The 15044-nt window shown below is 37.1% G+C and overlaps 1 protein-coding gene across 2 annotated transcripts in view; it reads right to left on the bottom strand.

The window, feature by feature from the left end:
- Positions 1-777: 777 nt before the first annotated feature.
- Positions 778-15044, bottom strand: part of LOC124804604 (UHRF1-binding protein 1-like) — a 433274-nt gene continuing 419007 nt past the window's right edge. For both annotated transcript variants that reach the window (XM_047264799.1, XM_047264798.1), the window contains one exon: positions 778-1949. In XM_047264799.1, the coding sequence (XP_047120755.1) occupies positions 1821-1949 (129 nt within the window). In that variant the 3' untranslated portion in view covers positions 778-1820. The remainder of the gene's footprint in view (positions 1950-15044) is intronic.

Here is a 15044-nt window from a genome sequence, read left to right on the forward strand (position 1 = left end):
ACACACCACGAAATGAGCCTGCCAGTAAAATCAGAAAAATTTGATCTCATATGGGCTTACTGACAATTATTCTTCCCATGAAAGATTCCACATGTAACAGAGAAGAAAAAGAGGAGGGAAGGGTAGTGGTGCCTGAAGTACCCTCCGCCACACGCTACATGCACCATATGGAAGCTTGTGGGGTATAAATGTAATGCAGCTACAAAAGTAAAGGACTGTGGACTTTCCACAGCTGTAGAGTTTTAACACAGTCATAACATGATACAATTTGCCATTTGCCATTTGGAAACATTCTTTATTGTAATAATGTGGACATAAGAAGTGACTCATTTGTTATATAAGTGAAGAGTGAAAGAATGTGGAAGACTTGGCAAAAACATTACATAGCGCGACAATGCTTTTTCAACTCTTTGGCATTGAAACCCAGACCAGGTCTAGAAACATCTTTTAATAATCAAACATTTACTGAAAAATATGTACCAATACTGTCTTGCATAAAATAAATGTTAAAAATGAAGCAGAAATGAAGTGAGAAAATTGAAATTACTGAGGTGTAGTTAAAGAACTGGACAGGATGAACAAAAATACAAAACAATTTAATGAGTGAGACATGTAAGCAACATAATATAGGTAACAATATCATCACATAAATTGAAGGAAATAAAAAAGGAGGGTGGATAAAGATCAGAAGGAAGACAAAGTGTCAGAAAACATGCCTGAACATACTTTCATTTTGTTTAAAATGCTGCATACTCTTTCAAGACAATTACGTACATTTCATTTATGATTTTTAAGGTCATGGAGGTGTGTCTAGCAATGTTTCATAACAGTGATACTAAAAACAGCACAATGATTATAAATATGAGGACTATGATAAAGCTAATTCATTCAGTTTACATTCTAACTGAATGAAACTTCAACAGTTCAACTTATGGGATATTGCACTGTTGGCACAAAGTCATGTGCTGTTTGGGACATGATAATGCAGAGCACATTAGAATGAGCACCTTAATACCACAACCTACATACTAAAATATTATCATGTCTGCACACGTTGGAACAACAATAATGAATGAATTTCAATGATGAAATTGACAAAAATAGATATGTACACTGAATGTAATCAACAAATTATAACTTTACGAAGCACACAGCTTCTACTAATATCACATTTGGGAAACTTCACATCTTGTTAATATTTTAATACATAATTGTTTCTTAAATCCTACTAATGAACACAATTCCTTACTATATCACTACTAATGGCAAAAAACCAGTAATGACAATAAGGAGGAAAGTAAAGGCAAGCATAAAGGCACCATTGTAACAGAAATATGTTAAAATTGTGATAAGTTATTACTGACCAAAAATAAAAATAAATGCATATCTTCTTTTAAAAAAAAGTACACAAAATATCAACTTTATCATTGTATTCAAGCACAGTGGACTTAAGTAAAATTAGTTTCACAAATTGCAATATGTGTGTACTATACGTTATTTAAGAAAAAGGAAAGATATGTAACAAGGAACTGTGGAACATAACACCTGCGGATGGTTAAAAAAATATATCTGTATAACTCTCCATGAACATGTCTCCATCTTGCACACATGTATAAACAACACAACCTATTTCTCTGCATACATACTGACTAGCACTTAATAACTTTTTTTTATCAATGGAACAGTCAATTTCCAGGAAAATATAATCTGCTGAATCTTTTAAGGAGAAGAAACTAAACTGTTAACAAATTACGAGTGATACTGCCTTCACTGAAAAGCTGCGAGTGGCACATTTATTCACAGCATTCAAAGCACTTGTGCTATCTCTTGGTTCTTGGTGGCTGATCAAGCTGTTCCTGCATTCCACGTAACCTGTCAATGAGTGTGCGTTTCTCTTCAAGCAAACGTGCTACATCATCCTGAGCAGTCATCAAGCAAGTTCGAAGAATCTGGAAAGACACGATGACCACTCTACATTAACGAATATGTACGAAACATTACAAAAACAACAGCTTATACTCTTCAAATACATTCAATTACACAACACAGAAAAGAAGTAATTCATTTTTCAAACATATTTAATGAGTGGCAACTTGATATTTGAAGTGTTACAAATATTGAGTGTAAACATTCATGTCTTTCCCGCCTGAATGATGTCAGATAGATATTAATAAAATTTTATACCAATGTTCAATGTATTTATGTTAGATTTATTTCCAAACATTCACAAAATTTTGTTTGATTTCTGTTTCATGTGGAATTTATGACTAACACTCCTCTGTTGATGTGACTCTTTAAATGACAGTTAGTGCCTGCGAGAAGATGGGATCTGCATTGTGAAGGGCTTCAATTCACTTTATTACAATAATTAAAACATAACTGATATCAAACGCTTTGCAGCTGAACCTGTAACTGACATAATGAAAATGTTTAGTATGCATCAGTAAATTGTATTTATGTATTTATGGTACATGTGGCAGTATCATGAACAGTTGTACATAGGTGGCTTGTGATTTTTATTTGATGAGGATTATGTATCCACATTAGTTACAAGTGCACTTGAAAATGAGTCATGATTGAAATTAGTAGTATTTAATAAAGTACACTTTTAAGTTGCAGCCTGGTGGAACAAAACATTTCTTCATATTCTTTAGGAGTTAGTTAATGGCTAACATTGTTCATGTAACACTGATACTATTTGTACTGTACATAGAGGAAATTATCCATGTATCTTAACACGCAATAAACATCGTGTTCATGTAACACTGATACTATTTGTACTGTACATAGAGGAAATTATCCATGTATCTTAACACGCAATAAACATCGATGTTAGAAGATTTATTATGGAAAATATGCAAGGAAATGCAGTGTAGTTTATTTCAAGAACACTAAATAGTTCACATCCCTGCATCTGATATTTTAGCTTTACACAAGTGAAAAAATTAAAAATGTTGAATGAAAATAATTTTCTCAAGTGAGACAGCTTGGACGATGCAGAAGTAATCAATCATGTTCTCCACTCAGAACAACCAGTCAAACCTGCATGTTTATGAGTAAAGTTTTTTATGGATACGGGAGTGTCAATATGATATGAAAATAACAATAAAGATAGAAAATGACATAGAAATAATTAGGATATGTGATATTTCATCTAGTTTCCTAGAGCTTCCAGGCTGATAACTTTATAAATGCTGCAAAAAGTACAAACACCAACATCAAGAAAAACATTGTATCTTGCAGTTCTCTCTTTCTGATCCCTAATAATCAAAACAATTAGTTTGTATATATATAGATTAACTATGTAAACTGAAACAGATTCTATCTAAAATTTTCTGCTAAGTTGTGCATCATTACCCAGCCACAGAATACAACAAATTCAAAACCTAAATCTATTCATTCTCCTTAAACTAAGAGTTAGTTATTTTTATATGTGCTTATGATTCTCTCTCTCTCTCTCTCTCTCTCTCTCTCTCTCTCTCTCTCTCTCTCTCTCTCTCTCTCACACACACACACACACACACACACACACACACACACACACACACACACACACACAAGCAAGCAAGCAAAAGAAAACCTTCTGTGGATTAGAGGATTAGAAAGAGGTCAAGCACATATGATTTAAGTTTGTGTTTGAAGTGAATTTTATCACCTATTAGATTCTTCACATCACTAGGTAAGTGGTCATAGACTTTTATGGCTGAATACTTTACTCCTTTCTATGCTGAGCAGATACCCTGTGTTATCCTTATTATATCCTTCTGTGCAATGGCATTTTCTTCTAAAATGAAGTGCCTCCTCAGAATGTGATTCCAAAGACATTAGAGTGTAAAAAGTGAAATAAGTCAATCTTCAGACACTTTCATTTCCAAGTTAACTATTATCCATAACACAAATGCTACATAGCTTGGAAGTTTAAGATGATTTATAACATGCGACCTTAAGTTTCAGCTCTTGTCAACGTAAACACCCAAGTGTTTACAATATTCTGTTTCATTTACTAATTTTCCCTCATAGATTATTTCTAGTGATGTGACTGGGTCTTGGGCGTTACAGAATTGCAGAACTGTGTTTGATGCAAGTTCAGGGACATTCCATTTGAAGAGGATCAATAATTTGCAAGATAATTTTGATTAAATCTTCAGTGTTGAATTTCTTCTTTTGGCCTGATTACAATACTTACATCATCAGCAAAGAGACCTATTTCATTTTTTGGATATACGATGGCAGATCAGTCATGCAGTTTGATTTGCGTAAGATGTAACGCCACCTTTATTTCATGGAAGTTCAAGATATTGTCATGAGGTTTCCAGTGAAGAATACTAATCCGAGGTGCACATAATTTTGTTGTATGATTAATACACGAAGCTCACGCCTACAACAGTAGTACAAGTTTATATGCCAACTAGCTCTGCAGATGATGAAGAAATTGATGAAATGTATGATGAGATAAAAGAAATTATTCAGGTAGTGAAGGGAGACAAAAATTTAATAGTCATGAGAGACTGGAATTCAAGAGTAGGAAAAGGGAGAGAAGGAAACATAGTAGGTGAATATGGATTGGGGGTAAGAAATGAAAGAGGAAGCCGTCTGGTAGAATTTTGCACAGAGCATAACTTAATCATAGCTAACACTTGGTTCAAGAATCATGAAAGAAGGTTGTATACATGGAAGAATCCTGGAGATAGATTATATAATGGTAAGGCAGAGATTTAGGAACCAGGTTTTAAATTGCAAGACATTTCCAGGGGCAGATGTGGACTCTGACCACAATCTATAGGTTATGAACTGTAGATTAAAACTGAATAAACTGTAAAAATGTGGGAATTTAAGGAGATTGAACCTGGATAAACTGAAAGAACCAGAGATTGTAGAGTGTTTCAGGGAGAGCATTAGGGAACAACTGAAAGGCATGGGGGAAACAAATACAGTAGAAAAAGAATGGGTAGCTTTGAGAGATGAAATAGTAAAGGCAGCAGAGGATCAAGTAGGTAAAAAGACAAGGGCTAGTAGAAATCCTTGGGTAACAGAAGAGATATTGAATTTAATTGATGAAAGGAGAAAATATAAAAATGCAGTAAATGAAGCAGGCAAAAAGGAATACAAACGTCTCAAAAATGAAATCGACAGGAAGTGCAAAATGGCTAAGCAGGGATGGCTAGAGGACAAATGTAAGGATGTAGAGGCTTATCTCACTAGGGGCACGATAGATACAGCCTACAGGAAAATTAAAGAGGCCTTTGGAGAAAAGAGAGCCACTTGTATGAATATCAAGAGCTCAGTTCTAAGCAAAGAAGGAAAAGCAGAAAGGTGGAAGGAGTATATAGAGGGTCTGTACAGGGGCGATGTTCATGAGGACAATATTATGGAAACGGAAGAGGATGTAGATGAAGATGAAATGGGAGATATGATACTGCGTGAAGAATGTGACAGAGCACTGAAAGACCTGAGTAGAAACAAGGCCCCGGGAGTAGACAACATTTCATTAGAATTACTGACGGCCTTGGGAGAGCCAGTCCTGACAAAACTCTACCATCTGGTGAGCAAGATGTATGAGACAGGTGAAATACCCTCAGACTTCAAGAAGATTATAATAATTCCAATCCCAAAGAAAGCAGGTGTTGACAGATGTGCACATTACCGAACTATCAGTTTAATAAGTCACAGCTGCAAAATACTAAGCGAATTCTTTACAGACGAATGGAAAAACTGGTAGAAGCCAACCTTGTGGAAGATCAGTTTGGATTACATAGAAATATTGGAACACGTGAGAAATTTGGAGCACGTATTAAAATCCATGGAGAAGAAAGAAAAACTTTGAGGTTCGCTGATGACATTGTAACTCTGTCAGAAACAGCAAAGGACTTGGAAGAGCAGTTGAACGGAATGGACAGTGTCTTGAAAGGAGGATATAAGATGAACATCAACAAAAGCAAAACGAGGATAATGGAATGTAGTCGAATTAAGTCGGGTGATGCTGTGGGAATTTGTTAACATCGAGTACGGATTTAAGTGTCAGGAAGTCGTTTCTGAAAGCATTTGTATGGAGTGTAGCCATGTATGGAAGTGAAACATGGACAATAAATAGTTTGGACAAGAAGAGAATAGAAACTTTCGAAATGTTCTACAGAAGAATGCTGAAGATTAGATGGGTAGATCACATAACTAATCAGGAGGTATTGAATAGAATTGGGGAGAAGAGTAGTTTGTGGCACAACTTGACAAGAAGAAGGGACCGGTTGGTAGGACATGTTCTGAGGCATCAAGGGATCGCAAATTTAGCAATGGAGGGCAGTGTGAAGGGTAAAAATTGTAGAGGGAGACCAAGAGATGAATACACTAAGCAGATTCAGAAGGATGTAGGTTGCAGTAAGTACTGGGAGATGAAGAAGCTCGCACACGATAGAGTAGCCTGGAGAGCTGCATCAAACCAGTCTCAGGACTGAAGACCACAACAACAACAACATGATTAATACTCTTCCTTTCTAGTGTCAACTGAGATTATTCCATTAAAAACACTGAAAAAGAGTTGGGAGTAGGAACCATGTAAAAAAATTACATGCCTATCAGCAGATTATCATTAGTATGGAATGTCAATGTCATATCTTGGTCGATTCAAGCAATAAAAGGAGAGTTAATATCAATCATTTCATTCTGAACATAAAACAGTATAGAGTGTGCCCAATACAGGAGACGGTGGAATATTTATTGTGATTATCCTCCCTTTTCAAGATACTGAATCATTGAGTACATTCCCTAAATTTCTTAATTTGACACTTGGTGTACTTTGCTGGCAATATCTCTAATACCGTAATATTTGAGTTTCTCTTGGAGGATACTGTGACCTGCACAATCAAATGTTTTCATCTAGTTCAATTTGTGAATTGAAAAATGGCATGTTCTGTAGCCAACCACATGACCTTCCACTTGATTTGTTATCTTTGGTGAAAGAAGAAGTAACCATAATTTGCTCAAGGCAGAAACTTTTCGATACATGTTTGTCATTAGTCATTTGTTCGGATCTTCCATATTGGCATTAGTTGGGCAAAAGTGAACTCTATAAGGGGTATTGTCTACATAATAGTGTGTGCCATCTTTACTGTTATTAGACACATCACTACAACCAACAGTGAAGATGGATGGTACATTTAGTGTCCCTACAAGTTATAAAAAGTTATGTAACAGTTATTATGTTTAGAAGGCCATAACAAGCACACAACGCATGACCGCATTGACAAGGCCATTAGAATCAACTCTTGTGGACTGATGAATCTCGATCTGGTTGGGCAGTGTTTTTCAATTGTCAAAGATGTGCAAAACGATTTGGTTCTCATTAGGGTACAACATTGTCTTGGTATGCAACATACCAGCAATTCCTGTTTCTGTTCAGTGTCATTCTGTAGCCACTCAAGTTCTGTGCTTTTATGTCTGTTAAATAACGTCACAATCAAAGCAAAAGTGAAACTAAGATTTCAAATACGTTTGTAGTGACTGTTTCTAGAGTAGCAGTGTTGCAACAACATCAAGAACAAATGACTGTTTAATGACAGCAGAACTAATAACAGGGGAAGTACTGTCAAGTTTATCTGCAGACCATGTCACACTTACTGGAACAGCAACAACTACAGCCCTCAAATCATGCCTCAGACTGCCACCATTTTCTGCTTTCAAAGAAGATATGGATGGCTGGAAAATCTGTCAGAGTCTCATCATTTCAAGGCAAGTGGAATTATTGAAACTACTCGTTGCTTTTGCGTGTTCAGATTTATGAATTAATTTGCACACAGTCCCTTGTCAGGCTCCTGTATCCTGGCTTAAGAAGAAATTTGTGCTCTGATGTCTGCAGTCTGTTCAAAGTTACTTTTGGGGAGAGGCTAAGGAGGAAGGCCTGAAGCCGCAACAACCACCTGGAGCTGCTCGGCCCTGACCTCCACCATCAAAAGACTTCTTGCTTGCTTCAGGAGGCTTGCTGTCCTGTGGGTTCATTCGTTGGGCACCGAATTATTTTCATCTGTTACATTTGTAGTGTCAACATTTCCTGTTATAAGTAATGTTTTTTGTGTAATATTTTAACCATGTCAGAGGCAAATTTGTCTATTCCTATTCAGCGGAAATTTTCTACTTTGCTTTGTTGGTAGGGGACTACAGTACAAGGTCAGTTCAGAGAAATGGTTTGTGCATTTCGTGTTGACACCATCAACAATTGTTCTTGATAATGCTCCTAATCATTCTTTTGTTGTTGCAGAAATGCCTATCATAGCAAAGTAAAAGAAGGAGATGATGGTCTTCAGCTACAGGAAATGATCAAATCATTAAACAGTGGCAGTGACAATATCTCTTCAGCATCTGTGATAGCAATGAGAGGAATCTCATTAGAGCTTTTAAATTTCATCACAAATATTTTTAAGTACAAGCACAGGAAAACTATATTTTCATGCATGTTGACTACTAATAAGAAGGCTGCTATCAGTAGCCAAGTCCAAATAGTTTATCACCAACACTCAGTTCTTAGCACACAAAAGGAATCCCTCATACTGTTTGCATTATGACTTTTGCAATATTGAGGTAGTATATTTTGTATCACTACTCTTCATTCTTCCAAAATGATAAGTCTCCTCATCTCACATAACAAGCATATTTTTTCTGTTATGTTACAAATATGAGAGGTGTCCCTATCTTAAATATATATAAATTGTTGACATTGTATGATACTTCCGTTACTTTTCTACTTAGCTGCCACATTTTTTCAAGCATTTTTGCTAATGCAACAAGTTTTTCCAACCCAGTGCTGTACCAGATTGAATCCTGTGCTCATGACCAGCTGTTTACTGTTTCGATCATAACCAGCTGTTTACTGTTCATGTGATTTCATCATTGGTGTTGAAGTGCTCACCTCCAAGAAGACCTTTGTAGTAGGGGAACATGTGAAAATCACTCTTGGGGCAAGATCTAGTGAATATGGAGGATGTGAGAACACTTCCTAGTTGACACTTCGGAGCTCTGCCGGGGTCATTCGAGTGGTATGAGGCCCAGCATTGTCATGAAGAAAGAGAACTTTGTGAGAGAAAAGCTCAGGATGGTTTCTTTTGATGGCAGCTCACACATTCCTCAAGATGTTAAAGTACCTCTCTGCATATGTTGTTGTGTTGCGAGAGGGGTAGTGAACAAGCAAAACTCCCTAACAGTCCCAAAATATGGCTGCCACAACTCTCCCTGCTGAATAAGTGACCTCTGCCTTTTTTTTGGGGCACTTTCTCCAGGTTTCTTCCAAATCATTCCCCAACATTTTTTGTCTCATGAGTCAAATGATGGACGCAGGTCTCATCCCCTGTGACAAGCCGTTTGAAGAACAGATCTCTCTCTCTCTCTCTCTCTCTCTCTCTCTATCTATCTCTATCTCCCTCCCTCCCCCCCCCCTCTCTCTCTCCCACTGTGTGTGTGTGTGTGTGTGTGTGTGTGTGTGTGTGTGTGTGTGTGTGTGTGTGCGTGTGTGTGTGCGTGTGTTGGGAAGGGGGGGGGGGGGCGCACATGTGTGTGATGCATTTCCAAAAATATTCTGGCCAAATCCATCTGTTAGTGATTGTGGACATCACTCAGCAAATGTCACACCTGTCTTGCACAGTCTTTGCAGTAATGAAGATGGCCATCAGGATTTTTGTGATGGATGAACATCCAATTGCAGCCTGAGGAAGTAGCTCCATTACGATGTTGACAATGGTAATTTGACAATCTCCCTCCAAAATATTGTGAATTGCAATAACAGCATGATCTCATGTCACTATAGTGCGTGTCCATGTGCACTGTTCGTCATGCACGTCTTCATACCCTTCCACAAACTGCACATGCCAACATCAAACCATTTGAATGCTCATACAGCCTTCCCCATAGGCATAGGTTAACTCCTGAAATGGTACAATGGAAATTTGCTTTGCTGGGAAAAAATAAATGACAGAGTGCAGGTCACAAGTGAACAAACTTTATACTGGTAACTCCACATTAGCTGGGAGCATACTGGCAACATACTGCGCCATAAGCCGGTGTCAGCATTGTCAACACTTAATAGTTGAACTCTCCAGCCCTGACACATCTTAGGCATAGTTTCTTCTGCAGAGAAATAAAATGCAGAAATTTACTTATGGGATGACCCACATATGCAGAAAGTTTGATCTGAAAACATAATAATAGGTGAACTATAAATGCAGAACTCTGTTTCTCACAATGAAACTAAAAGGATGAGTGCTGACTTTTTGATGTATAAAGTGTCACAACTATCTCAAATTATCTTGTGTTACAGGGTTCCAGTTTGGAGCCAATGAAAATATGATTTATTCTTAAGATTTAGTTTGCATAATGTGTTCATCTAAACTCAATAATAAAAATGTTTCCCACATGCTGAATATTCAGTAATATCAGCAGAAAAGAATATTTGGAAATTTTGTGTATATCATCTAAAAAACTTTCTGCCCCAGATTAGACTAAAAGAAAAATAAAGTGTAGCTACCCCTGAAGACATTGATGCCAGTTAATTTGTGTGTTTTAAATGCAGTATGTAGCAACTGTGCGCTGAACCTCAACATGATCCTACTGAAGTGCCAATCATAAAGTAACTTTGAACAGAAAATAGTTATTTTAATATACAGATGCTTGTTGTTGCTGCTCAATGGAAATTAATGCTTCACAGTCATGTGCCCCTTGGATTATGGATTTAGAAGATCTCAGGAGACATCGTCATTTCAGATGTCCAAATTCTACTTGCTAATGTTGAAATGCAGATTCACTCATCAGAGACATAAACATCCACCTGGCACTCGAGATTGAGTTTAACCTAGGTGGTAAAATTTTCTAATTCTATGTTGCTGAAGTCTTCACAATTGCTCAAGTCTATAGAGTTTTTGCTACAACTCAGAATGCAACAAGTTGAGAAATTTTTATAGCTTCAATGTGAGAAGTACCTCACGCTTTGCGAAGCATAAAATCAGATCAAAATATAGTATGGCAATGTCATCAAGTTCTTTTCATTAAGCCCACAGTACTTGATGGAGTGGAAAATTGACAGCATCAGTGAGATCAAAAATGCCTGTCAAGAGCCTGCGTATTTTCTTATACCGTCAACAGGAGCCATATATCCATACTGTAACATATGGTGTTATAGTTATTAAAATCACTCTGCTAGCATATCTTAAACAGACCTGTCCGCACAGTTATCACAATTAAGATGATGCTCATGCTTACATGGAACAAGCCTGTGACACTTCAAAAGATACTGGAGTGCTGGTTCACCAATAAAAGTACTCATATGTAAATTGCTTCGCCAATCTTGCAACGAAGATGCCTGCTGAAATATAGTAACCAATCGATGCTTGCTACAAGTTCAAGATACAAAAGCTGCTGAATATGAGAAGGTTCCACAATATAATTGCCCTCGTAGTACCTTCTTCTACAGTTGTTAATATTTTTACTTTTACTACCTCTGGATTAAAAGCCAGGGATTTACTACTATGCCATACTTTATACCTTTTGATATCGACTTGCTTCACCTTTCTTACTGGATCTTTGTTGTGCAAACAACTTCATGGGATATATCGACATGAAATCTTCAACCTAACCTTGTTCTTGCCTGCCATGGCCAACTGCTTTTGTATTGAAGAAGGTTTGTGAGCAGAACTAGGTCACCTCCAGGAACAAAAGAGAATAACACCTATCTCCTCTACAGGGTGTATACGCGGACAAGGAAAAAAAATTCCTTGATTTCTCCCAGATTTCCCGGTTAAAAATATACTTTCTCCCGGGTGAAAACAGACTTTTTCCCTGTTAACTGACAATATATTTTCTCTCGGAACTGTATAATTTATAAGTTATTTGAATGATTATGCTACTACAAGCAAAAAGCTTTATGGTAGGAAACAGTTTCACATTTCATTAATACGCACCAGTTTCTCAAGCACGAGATCGAAAAGTATTACGAAATTTTTATATAAATTTGGAATCGCCTTATTCTTCTATAATTTGTGTGATGTCCCTGTTTCTTCTCATTCCTCGTTCTAACAAAAATCTTGTCATCACCAATTCTGTAGCTATTCCTGCCACAATCACCGGTTTAGTTATCCTGCAGTTATTCTCTGGTTAGGCTTTTTTACATATTTGTACAACACGTTTTCTGCGTTACTTCCAGAATAGAACTTAAGCGGCTGCTAGCCGGGAATTGTACAACTGGTCCTTACTAGTGTAGCGATCTGACCAAAAATTCTCTGTCAAAATTTTGTTTTCTTGAATATACCCAGAAGATCATACGTAATCTTTCACACCTATTATTCTGGTAGTCTGTATCTATGGATCTAGCTGCTTGCTGTGACTGCTTGCACCGCCAACGGCCACATTCCTGTAGCCAGAAGCAGAAGAATCTACTACTCAAACAGGAATTGAGTAGCTTGTCTATGCATTCAAAAAACGAATGAAGGAAGCAATGGTGACTGCTTCCCCAATAAGAGACCCTTGTACAGTTTCATTGACTTACTATATAATTGTGATATAAAACATTATACAGATGTCATCAGTTGTTACTAGACTGTCATCACTTCTGGTGGTCATCACTAACTGCCACACCACACTTGCTGCCAGCATCAGTACAGCAAGTACTACCTGCACTCGGCAGCGCTAAGGATCTTCTACAACCCATTACAGAACTTGACCTAACTCTTATCTACACACAGTTGTCAGTAGCCAGCACATAGCAAATTCAGATGGCAATTTCCATGTACATCAGCACTGTCTGGTGTGTTACCTTATTTAGTTACACGGTCTACAGATCTAAAGATTATTGTCACAGACAGATACCAATAATAAATTTATGTATGTTTGCATTCAAGCCCTGGCATTAGCACACACACACACACACACACACACACACACACACACACACACACACACAGAGAGAGAGAGAGAGAGAGAGAGAGAGAGAGAGAGAGAGAGAGGAGGGGTGGGGGTTAAAATCAACATTCACTGGATCACTATTTCTCTTCATTGTGATAATGCCACAACTCGCAAAAGAAATTGAGAAGTTAATTTGTGAAAGTAGCAGCCTCTCATTCGATTCTGTTGTCTTGCATTTCAACTCTTAAAGCCAAACTATCGGTTAAGGGGATATACATTTCTTTCTGTTTTCAATATACATGTTTCAATTACTTGCTGTGATCATTAATTATACAATGAACTCAATATAACTAATTTTGTTCTGTAAATAAATAAAATGGCTATGTTATATAGAACTTTCATTATTCATAATTATGTGAATAACACTTCCACCTCTGACTTCAATTTTGACAAAACAATTGTGCATCCTCTGATTCCAACTTTGGTTCTGATTATATTCCTGGTTTAAGTAGTTTGGTGGCTGCATGAAAGAGAGTAAACTACAAATCCACAGCTTGCTGTCAAGAATGATAACAGGGTTTTTGACTGCGGTTAAAACAACTTTCACCTATGACAGTGTTGCATGAATGTGAAATATGAAAAGTTTCACAGTGGCACAGATTACATGTTAGATCCTCACCTCCATCCCCCCCCCCCCCCCCCCCCCCCCGCCCTCTTCCACACTGCTGAATGGCTCAGACAATCAGTTTACAGGCTATAAGAAAAGAAAGATATTGACAAGTTTACTTTCATTTTCCACTAGTTTTGCCTATTCAATTAAGTTTATTTCTCAGCCCAATCTACAAGAAATGTGTTTTTTGAATCAGTAATATGTTTCTCAAAACTCTTTTTATCAAAGGAAACCACTACATACAACCACAATAAGACTTGTGTACCCTGTTCAGTATGTCAATAAGCCTCAAAGAGCCTTTGATTCAGTTACATACTTGTTCTGGTGTTACATTAGCATTTTTTTTTGTTTCCTAGAAGAATTGTAATAAATGCTCTCTGGAGGTGCTGCCTTTCCCATTTTCTTCAAAGCGAACATCCACTATAGAGCTCTGCTGAATGAAATCATGCAGTATCCATTGACCAACAAGTGCTGTCACTAAAACCTTGAGTTTCTTGTTCTTGTTAAGCATTACTGATACTATCAGCTCTAGGATGTATTAATCACTCCCTATATCAAACATAAAGGTTATGCTGCAGTGAATGTCATTTAGATACCTGGAGAATTTCTTCAGTTTCTTTCACCCATGTTGTTTTATCTCGAATGCTTCACTACAAAGCAAACCCATTGTAATGGTTTATAGAGACCTCCAGAAATAGCATTATATTTAAAGGCCTCAATAAAAATATTTGTAGCCAGGACTTACAGGTAAACTTCCAGCTACACCATCTACTAGATTCTCCAAGTTTTCTCAAAACTCATGCCGATTTTTTAATACTTGATTGGCGACCAGTCTTAACCCAGACTGTTTCAAATTCTGGACTGGTACGTATTACACTACTTACTGAATAACTGATCTTTTCATAGGAATTAACATGTCAGCACAATTTATCACCTTCAATATGTTTTATAAATATTACATCCAGATTTGGAGATTTTACTCCTAATTTCAAGCACTCTGTAGGTGTTGCTACAGTTAATAATAAGGACAAATTCTGAACGCTTATCCTGAATGCATACAGTTTCAAGGGCAGGTTTACTTTTCCTCTCTCTAACCTGTAAGGTTACGCATTCTTGTCTGCAATTAGTAAAGGTGACACCTTTCTTTTTTCCCCCCTTCCTTGTGAGAACTGCTGGAAAATTCTCAGTGGTACTATATGGGGAGGCCATTTATCAGGTCTAAAAATTTCCCACATACATGCTAGATGCAGTTTGTTAGCAGATTACCTGTGTCTTACATATGGGTTTTCTACTGCTTTTATGTGATAGCAAAGATCAACAAATCTGCTTCTGACAAGAAATAGTCCAATCTGACATGTAACCTACCCTTAAATCTTGCACACAAGAAGAGTACAACTAAAGAAATTCAATGTCAAAATTTTATCCACTAAGACGCATTGCAGTTTTACCACACAAAGAGCCACTTACACAATGATTTGTACAGTACTTCCTGCCTAGTGTG

The sequence above is a fragment of the Schistocerca piceifrons genome, chromosome 7 (assembly GCF_021461385.2).
Source record: "Schistocerca piceifrons isolate TAMUIC-IGC-003096 chromosome 7, iqSchPice1.1, whole genome shotgun sequence".
NCBI lineage: Eukaryota > Metazoa > Arthropoda > Insecta > Orthoptera > Acrididae > Schistocerca > Schistocerca piceifrons.